We start from the raw sequence: 12,351 nt of genomic DNA, 5'->3' as shown, positions 1-12,351 counted from the left end.
TCTTTCCACAATCGCATAATCCTATTGCATTGTATTGTAAGAAGTATCGAATTAGTTTTGTCTGAGCCGCTATTGAGTGCGTCCACGCAAACATCCCCAATTTAACCGCAGTTTAATATTGAATGGCGCTGATAGTATCTTTCGGGAAAAAAAAGGGGCGGAGCTTCAAAATGGGGGCAGGCTAGCCACGCCCCCTGCAAGTGATTTATGGTGCATAGGTTTCATAGTGGTTCCATCAATGTTTGTATGTGTATGTCCCAATTTAAATCATGTAAGGTTATAATATAAATGGGATACGATTTGCAAACAAATCATAATATATTGGCCTTATTATCATGTTGCCAAAGTCATATCGAAAAATGATATTTGTTTCTACCTACTAGGTTTACTTACTCCTTCCAAAGATCCGGGTCCGATACGCTATTTTACCCCCTATTGAAAATTGTACCTAATTAATTACACATAATTGATATAGGTATTGTAGTATAGTATGTAGATTGTAGGTAAAATAACATAATATACTTACATATAATGTAGAGTAGGTACTTGGTTTGTTTTGTTTATAAAAAGTGTAACTGGTTTGAAGCAGATTAAAACGCGAATAATATTATTATCATTAAATACTTTATTCATCACAGTAATATTTTGTACCTAGATATGAACCGCCAATAGCTATATACATATATTCACTCTCCTAAGTAGTTTCACATTTTTATGCCTAGTGCTTTATTTTATATTTACTTAATAATTTCTAGTTTATTAAATCTATTAAAATTCATGTGTCCACCGTTTCTATATCTAGTGGAGTCTCTGGCCTTCCATCGTCGTTTTCGCTTGAAATCGTAGATAGTCCATCTAGACTTTGACTGGAAACTTCACCACTATTCGACTCTGCCATGTTCACGCCCTCTGATGATAAGCTTCTGTACATTGTGCTAAGACCCTCTGGATCCATATATCTGGCAGGGTTGTATTGATTTGACCTGAAAAGGAAAAGTCACAATTACGGTATCAACATAATTTTTTATTTGCACGGACGCAAAACGATAAAGAACATCATAAGTTAAGTTATAAGTACGTAGTTTTGTAACTTTGGAACCGCTGCACTAGACATCATAGCTCGCGTTGTGTGTGCAGTTTTATTCACATTAGTGGCTTCAGGTGAAAGGACTTACAGCCAGCAGTGGCTGGATGAGGAAGACCGAGGGCAGAGTGTTGTGGCGCTGCTTGAAAGAGTGGACGACCACCCTGCCAGTGGACGTATACGGACGTACGAATCTCATGATGAAGGCAGTACTTACATTAGGTTAGTAGGAGACCTAGTGTAGAGTCCGCCAGTGTGCCAGGCGGGGGCGGCCGCGGGGTGCGGGTGGCAGCTGGCTCGCAACACGCTGTTCACATGGGGCGGCGCTATGCTGGTGCATTTCTCACGTCTCTCCCGCGCTCGCCGATTTTGGAACCATATTTTTATCTGTTGACCAAAAGTATAAATGAATACTTAATTTACCTAATCCTTCCGGAAATTCAGTAAATTCCGACTATAAACTTATCTTGATACCTATTTATAGCTATGAGGTGAGGTAAGTCATAATACCATTATGATCTGAGGATGATACCGTTAAAGATTAGGTAGGTACAATATTAGATAGTGCGTGACTGATAAAATATTATATAAGCCTCTTAAGTGTATGGTGCGAAGCTCCTGATTGCATCTCATTTGTGTAATCCGCTGTATGTTTATGTGAAAGCAGCTCACGTCCTTGACGGGCACATACAATATACTTATGCAGCACAGGACTCTGATGATGGACGTACTGACCCGTACATCACACTTCTGCTTGGCCTCCCAACCCACACACTAAGAAGCATGTACTGACCCGATCATCCCTCAGTTGCAGCGCGGAGGCGAGCGCGCGCAGTGCCGGCGGCGCGAGGTAGGGCTCCCGCGCGTAGGCCGCCTCCAGCGCCGCCGCCTGCGCCGCGGTGAACGGCACCCGCGCGTGCCGCCCCGATCGCCGCGGGCAGCAGCTTGTTGATGACCCTGCGTGGAGGACCAATGAGATGAAAGGATGCCGATCGACTGATAATGTGAGTACTATACAAACTATTGTCGTTCGCTTGCGGTTGGGTCATCTCTAACTTCCAACTATCCCTTAATATATTATATGAAGACTAAGTAGTCTTGGGAAAACCGTCTGGAGCGCTGGACCATTTTACGGGATAGGGTGGGGGAGACTTGAATATGCACAAAAGGAGTCTCTCCGTTTTTCTTATCATAAAATGTGCCTTATCTACCTATAATCTAGAGGCAGTCGGCGACGGACAACTAATCGGACAATCCTGTCACCACAATCCCTAGCCCAGCTGTAATTTTTGCCACCGGCACGCTATGAGGAAAATGGCGTACTAACGTGGCAACTTGGGCGGGTGGTATCTGGTGCAGTATAGCCAGCTGGGCGGCTCCGCCTGGCGCGCTGCCCGCGGCTCCGAGCTCAGTATTCGCTCGATACTGAAGTCCGAACTAGATCCCTTCGCGCCTGAGTGGACAGGGGACACCTCCATATTGATTGCACTCTAACTGCACGTAAAATCCCGCGTTTTAGGAATGACCACTTCATAGAGGGTATGCTTCCCCTGACAAACAGCAACTGGCTGTAAATGGCTAGAAGGCACCCTTAAAAGATGCTTGCACAATAGGCAGGGGTGGGGCTTACATTCATCCCGCCTGAATGGAACCCAAGGGATGTTGCCCCACAAAGATCCTTATCAGTCGCCGCAAAACGAATGAGATAAAGCAACAACACGCACCGGTAACCACGCGAGTGTTGTGACGTAACTATTCATTCATACACTCGAAAATTGAAAAAGAAAACGATACTGTTTGCACACAAAAGGATGTTATTAGTATAAGGGTATGTGGGAACATTAATTTGTAACTTATCCGCGCGCCGTCTGTTGGGTTTAGATTAAATTAGTATTTAATATGATGTTATTTGATATTCTTTTCATTGAGTTAATTAAATTTATATCAGTAGGTTACTTATACTTAGTGAATGTATGATCATCATATAATATTAAATTGGTAGGGAGATCTAATCATACCTAACTGATACTTATCTACTTATATACTTATTTCGTAAAAGAAGTTCGTTTACTCCGTTTAGATAAAATCGCTTAGGTATCTTCAAACCATTGTAAGTATTATTAAATAACTTTTTGTGTGTAGTAGAACACGATTAGTAACACATTCACACTACACGAGATTAGAACTTTGTTTACAAGTCATCGGCCGCTCTTTTGATATAGCTGAAGCATGTTCAATTTTTTTGCTACTTTTGTATCGGTAATAGGGCATGCAATACCGCAATACCGGTATTGAAAGTTAATACCGGTATTGAAGTAATACCGGAATCGGACTTTTTAGGCTATAATAAAGCGATTAAGATATAGTATTCCTATGTACTGTGAAAGCGCACTTGTTTCCAACCGTTTGATGCAGTTTTCGGCCGTTTGATATCTACTGTAAACTACTGTTGTCCATGCGTAAACGGACACTGGATGTAAAAATAATAATTTATTGTAAAATTTAAACTCTAATAGGTACTCAATTCTCGTAAAAATCTATTACAAAAAACGGAATTTCATTGCTTTTTCTCGTTTTATTTTGACCTATACGACCTTTAATCACAATATATGCCATTTATCACAAGGAAATCTAATACCGGTATTAATACCGGGATCCCGGTATTGAGTTGCAATACTGGAACTCAATACCGGTATTGAAAATAGTTCCGGTATTGCATGCCCTAGGTAACGTATGAGGATAATTGTTTCGGGTGTTTTGTCATCTTCCTATTTCATGCTCATCGAGTGCCGAGTGGGCTCGCAGATCGCCCGCCCTGATAGCGGCTACTCAACCGCAGATGGCTCTCCCAATAGCCTTGTTTAGATGTCTTGTTACCCGACAGTATTAGAGTACCTAGAGCCCAAGTAGAGATAAATGACCCATTCCTTTAGCTTGATTCAGGTTAATTGAGTGAAGATTAATTGAGAAGCGTCCGTAGTCGAGCGGGCCTCAGGGATCGTAACTGATCGCTGAGGTTAAGCAACAACTGACACGGTCAGCCATTGGATGGGTGACCAATTTCAAGTGGTGCTTTTCTGGACGCTTCCGTGCTTCGGACGGCACGTTAAGCCGTGGGCCCCGGTTGCTGCTTCGGCAGCAGTCGTTAAGCCTAGTCAGAGGCCTTCGGGCGGCTTGAAAACATCTGACAGTCGGGTTGCCCACTTACCCGACAACTCTCTCAGCACAAGCTTGCTTGTGTTGGGGTCCACCAACCCGCACTTGGCCAGCGTGGTGGACTAGGCCTAAACCCTTCCTTCATTGGAAGGAGACCCGTGCCCCAGCAGTGGGGACGTAATGGGTCGTGATGATGATGATGAGTAAAGATTTCTGTGCTATAAATCCAACTAATCTATAAAAACCTACAAGGAATAGGTAAGTATTTGTACAAGGTAGAGAAGGTCGACAATGACTTACTCGATTCAAACTCAAGCTAGCGATGCATGTCGTTGTCGTGCCACGGCGAGTGCCACCATGACATCGTTATTACCGTAACGATTGCATCATTACATAGTTATAGGTCCGAGTTTTGTATTAAAAATTACAACAATAGGTGTAGGCTTGATGTAGGTACCTAAAGTGTCATGTACGATTAACTCCTATTAGTAGGTCCCATATTAAATCGCCATTAGGGAAATACATACTTTTAAGGAAAAACGCATCATTAGTTCTAATTACAATTATCATATTTTTAAGCACAGTAACAGTCCAGCATCAGTACCGCGTAACAATCACAACCAATATCATCCAACTAAACGAAGCCTTAGCTCCGTATCCATAAGGGCTGCCTAATAACAGTTACATGCCGGTAACCGGTCCACGTCCCTCCATCGCATTGGCCAGGTGAACGGCCGCTGACTGCGCACGGCTCATTGTGCCTGCGACGCTCCTGCACTACGATTCTGTGTTACTGTTCCTCTTCTGTAAACATGAAGCTGCCAGAATACTTTGAGCTGGATGGAGGCGACCGCATGCCGAGAATCGGCTTCGGGACTTGGCAGGTACCAACATTTGTCGCAGTTTGTGGTTGGTTTTATTAAGTGTAGAGAATGCATTTGAAATTTTGTTGTTGGCGGTGTGACTGTGAGCTTAATTAACGTGTTTGATTGTGTATGAATGTAAACATATGTGATTATTTGTTAATGAGAATGTAGTAATAAACAACATGCCGAGAAGATAGTGCTCTTTAGGTACGTACGATGTATGAAAGTAAGGTGATGTCAGTATACTTAAGGCTTGCATGATAAATAGTTAGGTATTAATTAATCTTGTTTACCTTGTTGTTGTGCTTGTGAGTTGCGACGTGACGTTATGCCGGCTAGAGGAATTTGCACCTCTTGTTAGGTCACGTTAGGTTCTTGTGTACTTAGGTATCTATTTATTGTGTACAAAAATATTCCATTAAGTTTCATTAGGTATACTCATAGCACCTACATTACTTATAAAATTTTAGATAGTATCCACTGTGGTCCTCAATTTATTAAAATCAATAATCTTTCCCTACTAGGTATAACATATTATTTATTTAACGAAGACTGCCACGAACTCTTGGCTCGTGAGAACACGAAATGTGGTCAACGTAATTAATAAAATAATCTCACCATTGTTAAAAATAAGGTTATGTGTTCCTATGTTAACTTTCTCGCTACAAAATAAACGAAAATTTTACCATAATTTACACATTTAATACAATGAGCTTTGAATAAATCTAAACAATACCAACGTTTTAAACTTTACTGAAAGATTTAACAATGACTTCATTTTTCTCAACTAGACCGGAGGCGGGCGGCTCTTCATCTTTCATTTCCACACCACTTTTATCTTTATCCTTCTTGTCCTTTTTGTTGCATCCCTTGAGGCATTTGCCGCGGATCCGGAACAGGTTCTTGAAGGACTGCCATTTGGTCTTGTGCAGCCGTGTAGCGGAGTCCACGATGAGGCAGGGTCTATTGTCGTAGGCCTGGCGCAGGCAGGAGCATCGGCTGCTGCAGCGCCCCCCGTCGTAGTCCCCGCTCGAGTGAGACAACCCTCGCGAGGTGGACGCGCGGCACTCGCTCAGAATGTCCACAAACTTCCTCTCGATGTCTGACAACCTGGTAACGTCGCATTTTGTGTCTGAAGGCGACTGAGTCATAATTTAGAAACATTTTACGGACTATCCATTTTATGTTGTGGCATTTGGTAAATATGGGTCGGTGTTTTTATGTCACTGTCGCTTAACGTAGTGTTTTTTCTCTGTGATAGCAGGACAGAGATTTTCGTGGCGATCTTCTATTTGCGGATCTCAGAACAAGGCTCAGATCATGGAGCACCTGTGGTCTGGTCACACGTGGATAGTGGACGCAAACCTAACTTTAACCATTATTTTCCCAGGCATCAGACGAGGAGCTAGAGTCAGCGGTGGCCGATGCCCTGGCGGCTGGCTACCGGCACTTCGACTCGGCGCGCGCCTACGAGAACGAGGCGGCGCTGGGCCGCGCGCTCAACAAGTGGATCGGAGGGGACAAGGCCAAGCGACGGGAACTGTTCGTCGTCACCAAGCTGCCGCCTGGAGGTGTGTATTGTGGAGAAAACTTATATTATTAATTTAAGACCGTTGAAAATCATGAAATACCTGCTCTAGATGATGCAAATGAGAGACAGCTTAGAAACGAATCCACTTTTACTGTAGGTTCTCAGTAAAAACTGTATAATGCCATCCATTAAAGCACCCAGCTCAGCCTTTCTGCTGTAACTTTGCTGTCGCACCTACTTGTTAGGTACAAAACTGGATACCAAGGCTCCTTATACATCTCTTATCCCCAGGTAACCGTCCAGACCTAGTCCAGGAGTACTTCGACAAATCCTACTCGGACCTGGGTCTGGAGTACATCGACCTGTACCTGATGCACACGCCGTTCGCCTTCGAGCACGTGCCCGGGGACCTGCACCCCAAGAACCCCGACGGCTCCATGAGGGTGGACCTGACTACTGACCTCATCGCGGTGTGGAAGGTTAGTATACAATAGCAATCATGCTGTTGTTTAAGAAAGTGGCGGACTTATTGCATTTTTGAACGAAGCTAAGAGAGGATTTGGAGCGCGTCCGTGCTGTAATAGGAGAATAATAGCGACCGAGGGCATATAGTATTCTTGCAGTCGTCGCGTTGTTTTGACACATTCCACCCTAGTGGACCTAAAAAGTGTTTTTCCTCTTCTTGGTCAGGAAGATTTTACCTGAAGTAGCAGTTAAGAGCTAGCGATTAAAATAAAGAGACCAGTTAGTTTAGGCGCAGCTGTTTTTAGCCAGCAGGTGTAGGGTAAACACACCAGTTAGCTTAAGCGGATGCTGTTGTGGTTGCGTGGTGGACTGACCTATTTCCCCAAAGTCTATGCCCTGAATAGCCTAAAAAACTACAGTTCAGTCTCTTTGACACTTATCTTTGACAGGATCAAAACAACATCAAAATGTTTGTATTTTTTGGTACCTAAAGCAAAAGTCTATAAATTTTATACAACAACATTCGCAAGTAGGTCATGGCTGTGGTGTATAACAACTCAAGCGTAAAGCCGTACGACGACACGCGGCAACTTACACAAAATACAGATGCAAATTGTGAGATAAAGATGAACAGTGAATATCGCAGCGATGCTGTTTACAAGGAGTGTAGCTTCACGCAGCCGGGGCGGCGGGCCAAGTCACTGATGCAGAGTTACATATTAGAAGTGTCCCGGCAGAAGTTGAGGCGTATTTGCAAGCCTTACGGTCGGAGAAAGTTTGTGCCGAATAGAGAGAAGGTGGTCCAGTCTAGACTGTACAATATGCTGAAGACTCTGGATAAAGTCCAGCAGGAAGTTCCGCCGCCCATGGACCAGTTCGAGCTGCCGGAGATGGTGGACGCGCTGGCGGCCGCCACCGCGCCCTGGACCGACGCCGCCACCCTCAAGTCAAAAGACGTCCTGCGGGAACCTCTGTGGAACAAACTGCCCAGTCTGTTCTGCAGCTGCCCGTGCTTCGGCAGGGCCCGAGCGGACGAGGTGCCGTGGGATGCGCCGCCCGCCGCCGCAGACTCCTACGAGACCATAGAGCTGAAAGAAGACGCGTCCGACAAATCAGAGAAGAAAAAATCTGGATCCGTAAAAGACGCTCTGAAGAAAACTTTTTCAATAACATCGAAAAGTATATCAAAAATACCAAATTAAACATAACTTTTTCAGCTGTGTTCGTTCAATCCTGTTATAAAATTTTAGTTTAACAGCCTACCCAAGCACAAACTGTACTTACATCCTACGCCTATTGTAAGTTTCAGTTTTTGATATCACCAGGTCCAAATACAAAGCATAGCTTAACCCAGGATATGTTGCGTTCCCACCTACATGAGCATCGCAACAATGCTCTGCGCCACAGGAACCTGCCTGCCACGCCGCTGCGCCCGCCGGGCCGGGACCTCTGCGAGCAATGCCTCGCGCCGCCCGGGCCTCTACACAGACCTCGTACCATCAAGGAGAAACGCAACAAACTATTCAGCTTCTTCAGAACTAAGCAGACCAAACGCGGCACCAAGCTCATAAGGAACCTTTACAAGAGATATTCTAAGAACAGTATTGAGGTCCACTCTGAAACGTTATCGAGATCGCTGTCTCATTTGACGTCCAACCCGAGTGTGCCGAACATCACGGCTCTATGGCGGGAGCCGCGGGAGCGCCGGAGCACGCTGCAGGTGGTGGCGGCGTGGCTGCCGCGGCGGCGGCGGCGCGCGCGGCATGACGTCGTCGTGCTACACCCATACTGCCCCGAGCGGTATAAGAACGCGGGCACGGATGTGTCGCATGCTGTGTTTTCGCGCCGGACAGAAAGACCTAAGCTATGTGGGCCCGGCGAGGTGCTTATTAGGATCCATGACTCCTGATTCTTCACTGGAAGAATAAACCTGCTCGATCTGATCGTATACAGGTACACAACATAGCCATAACATATTTTGTTAAGAAAGCAGTGAATAGAATAAAGGGCGTTAAATCTTTATTGCGTATTGTGATGAACATTCACACCGTTTTAATCTTTGTTTGCAATGTGATAAAACTAACGGTTTGCCGTGCTAACACAGACGCTTCACACACTTATAAATTTAATGTACTAATCTCCCATTACTTACCAAATTATATTCCTACTCCACAGGCGCTTCAAAAGCTGAAAGAGTCCGGGCGCGTGCGTCACGTGGGCGTGTCGAACGTGAACGCGCAGCAGCTGCAGCGCTTGACGGCGGCTGGACGGCCCGCGTGCCTGCAGATAGAGATGCACGCGCTGTGCCAGCAGGAGGAGATGATCGCAGCCGCTGCAGCGCTGAATATACCTGTGGTCGCGTACTCGCCGCTCGGGTCGAAAGCTCTCGCTGACGCACTGGCTGCTAAGACTGGGTATGTTTGTTTTGTTTAGTTTAAATTGCGAACGAAATGTATATCCAAGTCTGGCGCTGTAGCGCTTGACAGCGGCGGGACGGCTCGCCTGCCTGCAGATAGAGATGCATACGCTGTGCCAGCAAGAAAAGATGCTCGCTGCCGCTTCAGCGCTGAATGTGCCGGTGGTCGCGTACTCGCCGCTCGGGTCTAAAGCCCTCGCTGACGCACTGGCAGCTAAGTCTGGGTACTTACCCATGTTTGTTTTGTTTAGTTTAAACTTTGACCTATAGGTATATCCAATACAGGTAGGACCAATACATTTGAATGTCTGTTTTTTTGTGAAGACTTGATGATACTTTGCATTATTAATTGGTAAATTGGTTCAGATATATTTGTATTTATTTGTATATACGCTTCACAACCAAGGAAATCATTCCTCTTTACAATATCTCGATTTCTACTAACATAACCTCCCACAGTCGCGAGTACCCGGACCTGCTGACCCTCCCCGCAGTGCGGGCGGCGGCGGCGGCGCACGGACGCACGCCCGCGCAGGCGCTGCTGCGGTACGCGCTGCAGCGAGGCGTCGCGGTCATACCGAAGAGCACTAACCCGCAGCGGATATTACAGGTATGTTACTGGCATGTCGGTAGGTACCACAGACGCTTGTACGGTTAGGTGCAGAGAAACCTGGGTCAGGCAAGCCCTCTCATAGTAACAATGCTTCTAATGTAGGCCTACCATCGTGGCTTAGTATGTGTATTGGCAATAAGCGCCCGTCGTTGCTGACTAGCTCTAACTTATATGGCGTCAAGGACGTTTTCTTCGCGAAAACACGCGTTTTACCGCAGCTATCTAGTGTTTTTTGCAAACCCCCTGGTTTTATTGCGGTGGCAAATTATATTCGTAATAAAATAACTTGATTGTATATGTCGCAGGCATCTGGTTTAATCTCCTGTTTGATTGAACCGCTAGCCCGTTCATTGGATGACGCTACTCAGTTGAATGACTAAAGAACAACTCGTCAAGTGGCTGACTGTAACGTCCAACGTCTTGACTGAACGTTATTCAGCGAAGTCGTTAAATGGGATATAGTATAGCAACTTTATAATGTCTGGTTAGGATGAACATGACCAGACAAGAGTCAACAAAAAGACTATGTTACAAAACTCTCATCTCACAAATTAACTAAACAATAACAATAAACGTACCTTGATATTGTTGTTCATAATTATCCAGTTTCAGCACATTTTTTTCTTTGAAACTATCCGCCGGCGGTGTAATAATAGGTAAATCCATGTTGTCACACTATTTTTACATAAATAACGCACTTTAAAGCTAATTTATTTGCCAAAAATAACAATACAAGTGCTTTTTGTGTCAGCTGTTCGCTGTTAGACGCCATATTTGTTTTATTCACCACCTGACTGATTTTAAGTCCGCTAACTAGTTGGACGTTTTGTGACGCTTGTACAATCAACGTTCGGCCTAGTCATATAACTAAATAGCGTCATCCAATGAACGGGCTAGCGGTTCAATCAAACAAGAGATTAAACCAGATGCCTGCGACATATACACCATCTACACTCAAGACTTGCGTACGTAGTCCTTAGTCTTGTCACGGCTACAGAAGTCGCTTACCTAGCTCGAATTTATTGACCTTTGAATGAGTGCGAAATTGACATACTTACTTCCGTTCTATAAGTAGTTAACAGTCTCATAGTTGGGAATCTGATTGTTGTGCCGAATGCCGAGGGCCCCGGATTCGTATCCCCTCAGATATTTGAGTTCGTCCCTGAATAGGTTCTCTACACTCTATCTCATTACCTACCGTTGAACGCAGCGTTCAGGTCGCTAACCACTGGCCGCGCTTTTGCCGCCAAAAATCACAATAATCCTTATTTAATTTCAGAACATATCGCTATGGGACTTCAACCTGTCTGAGTCTGAGATGGCGTCGCTGCGCGCGCTGGACCGCGGCGCCGCCGGCCGCATCTGCGACTTCTCGTTCTTCCCCGGCGTTGAGAAGCACCCCGAGTTCCCCTTCAACAAGTAAACACCATTTACATACCACTTGAGGTCATATAAAATGAATTTATAAAGTGACGAAATAAGGAAATGTACCGAATGTGAGAGCCGTTGGATTTGGCAGTTACCTAAGCTAGATTTTATATTAATTATTTAAATTTATACAGCGTTATAATATTGTTATGATTTATGATATCAGTATTGAATATATTTATGAACTATTATGATGATGTTTAAATTAAGCTTATTTATTCCCACGTTTGTTCCCATTTCTACAAGAGAAGTATAAAATATAGGTTTTTTTTTATTTACGATATATTTTTTCTCTTGGCATAACTAGATAGGTACTAATATGGAAATCTATAAGTAGGTATCAATATTTAAATATTTATAAGGGCTAGTTAAAAGTACATTATTGACCAAAAGTATCGACATACAAATTGATAATACGACTTAAGTCAAAGGTCGGTTCTACATTACATGAATACAGCATTGTAGTTACAATTTATCACACAAATATAGTTAGCAATTCAAAAATCACCCTCTGACCCGTGAGTCTTCATTTAAATATCACCAACAGCAGGTGTGACCGCGACCTACCGGACTGGGTTCTGTCATATTGTATGTCTGTATTTCCACGGGAAATCCTTTTACCAGTAGTGGTTGAAATATAGCCACCATATTTTGAACTTTATGTCATTAACTTATGTGTCCAAAACAAATTAAATATTTTAACTTCTATTAGGTAAAGGGTTAAAATCGATGCTCAGGGTAAGAATCGTACCATGAGATAGGTATCTTTATATCTACAATGATTACGATGGT

At 44.2% G+C, this 12,351-nt stretch overlaps 3 protein-coding genes across 3 annotated transcripts; 1 reads left to right on the top strand and 2 right to left on the bottom strand.

The window, feature by feature from the left end:
• Positions 1 to 657: 657 nt before the first annotated feature.
• On the bottom strand, positions 658 to 2,562 carry LOC125490606 (homeobox protein MSX-1-like). Its single transcript, XM_048630403.1, has 4 exons — positions 2,412 to 2,562; positions 1,878 to 2,080; positions 1,302 to 1,471; positions 658 to 983 (listed from the first exon to the last, which is right to left on the bottom strand). Exons 1-4 carry the CDS (start codon positions 2,560 to 2,562, stop codon positions 776 to 778), a joined length of 732 nt encoding a protein of 243 aa, XP_048486360.1. The 3' UTR covers positions 658 to 775.
• A 2,292-nt stretch (positions 2,563 to 4,854) lies between these two features.
• Positions 4,855 to 11,750, top strand: LOC105398444 (aldo-keto reductase family 1 member A1). The gene is made up of 6 exons (XM_011570554.3): positions 4,855 to 5,124; positions 6,497 to 6,677; positions 6,929 to 7,116; positions 9,278 to 9,516; positions 9,978 to 10,128; positions 11,411 to 11,750. Exons 1-6 carry the CDS (start codon positions 5,053 to 5,055, stop codon positions 11,552 to 11,554), a joined length of 975 nt encoding a protein of 324 aa, XP_011568856.3. The 5' UTR covers positions 4,855 to 5,052; the 3' UTR covers positions 11,555 to 11,750.
• Positions 5,787 to 6,309, bottom strand: LOC125490586. Its single transcript, XM_048630313.1, has one exon. The coding sequence runs from the start codon at positions 6,255 to 6,257 to the stop codon at positions 5,850 to 5,852; it is 408 nt and encodes a 135-aa protein (XP_048486270.1). The 5' UTR covers positions 6,258 to 6,309; the 3' UTR covers positions 5,787 to 5,849.
• Positions 11,751 to 12,351: the final 601 nt, after the last annotated feature.

Source organism: Plutella xylostella, chromosome 25 (assembly GCF_932276165.1).
Source record: "Plutella xylostella chromosome 25, ilPluXylo3.1, whole genome shotgun sequence".
Lineage (NCBI taxonomy): Eukaryota > Metazoa > Arthropoda > Insecta > Lepidoptera > Plutellidae > Plutella > Plutella xylostella.
This window is presented reverse-complemented; position numbering and strand designations above follow the sequence as displayed.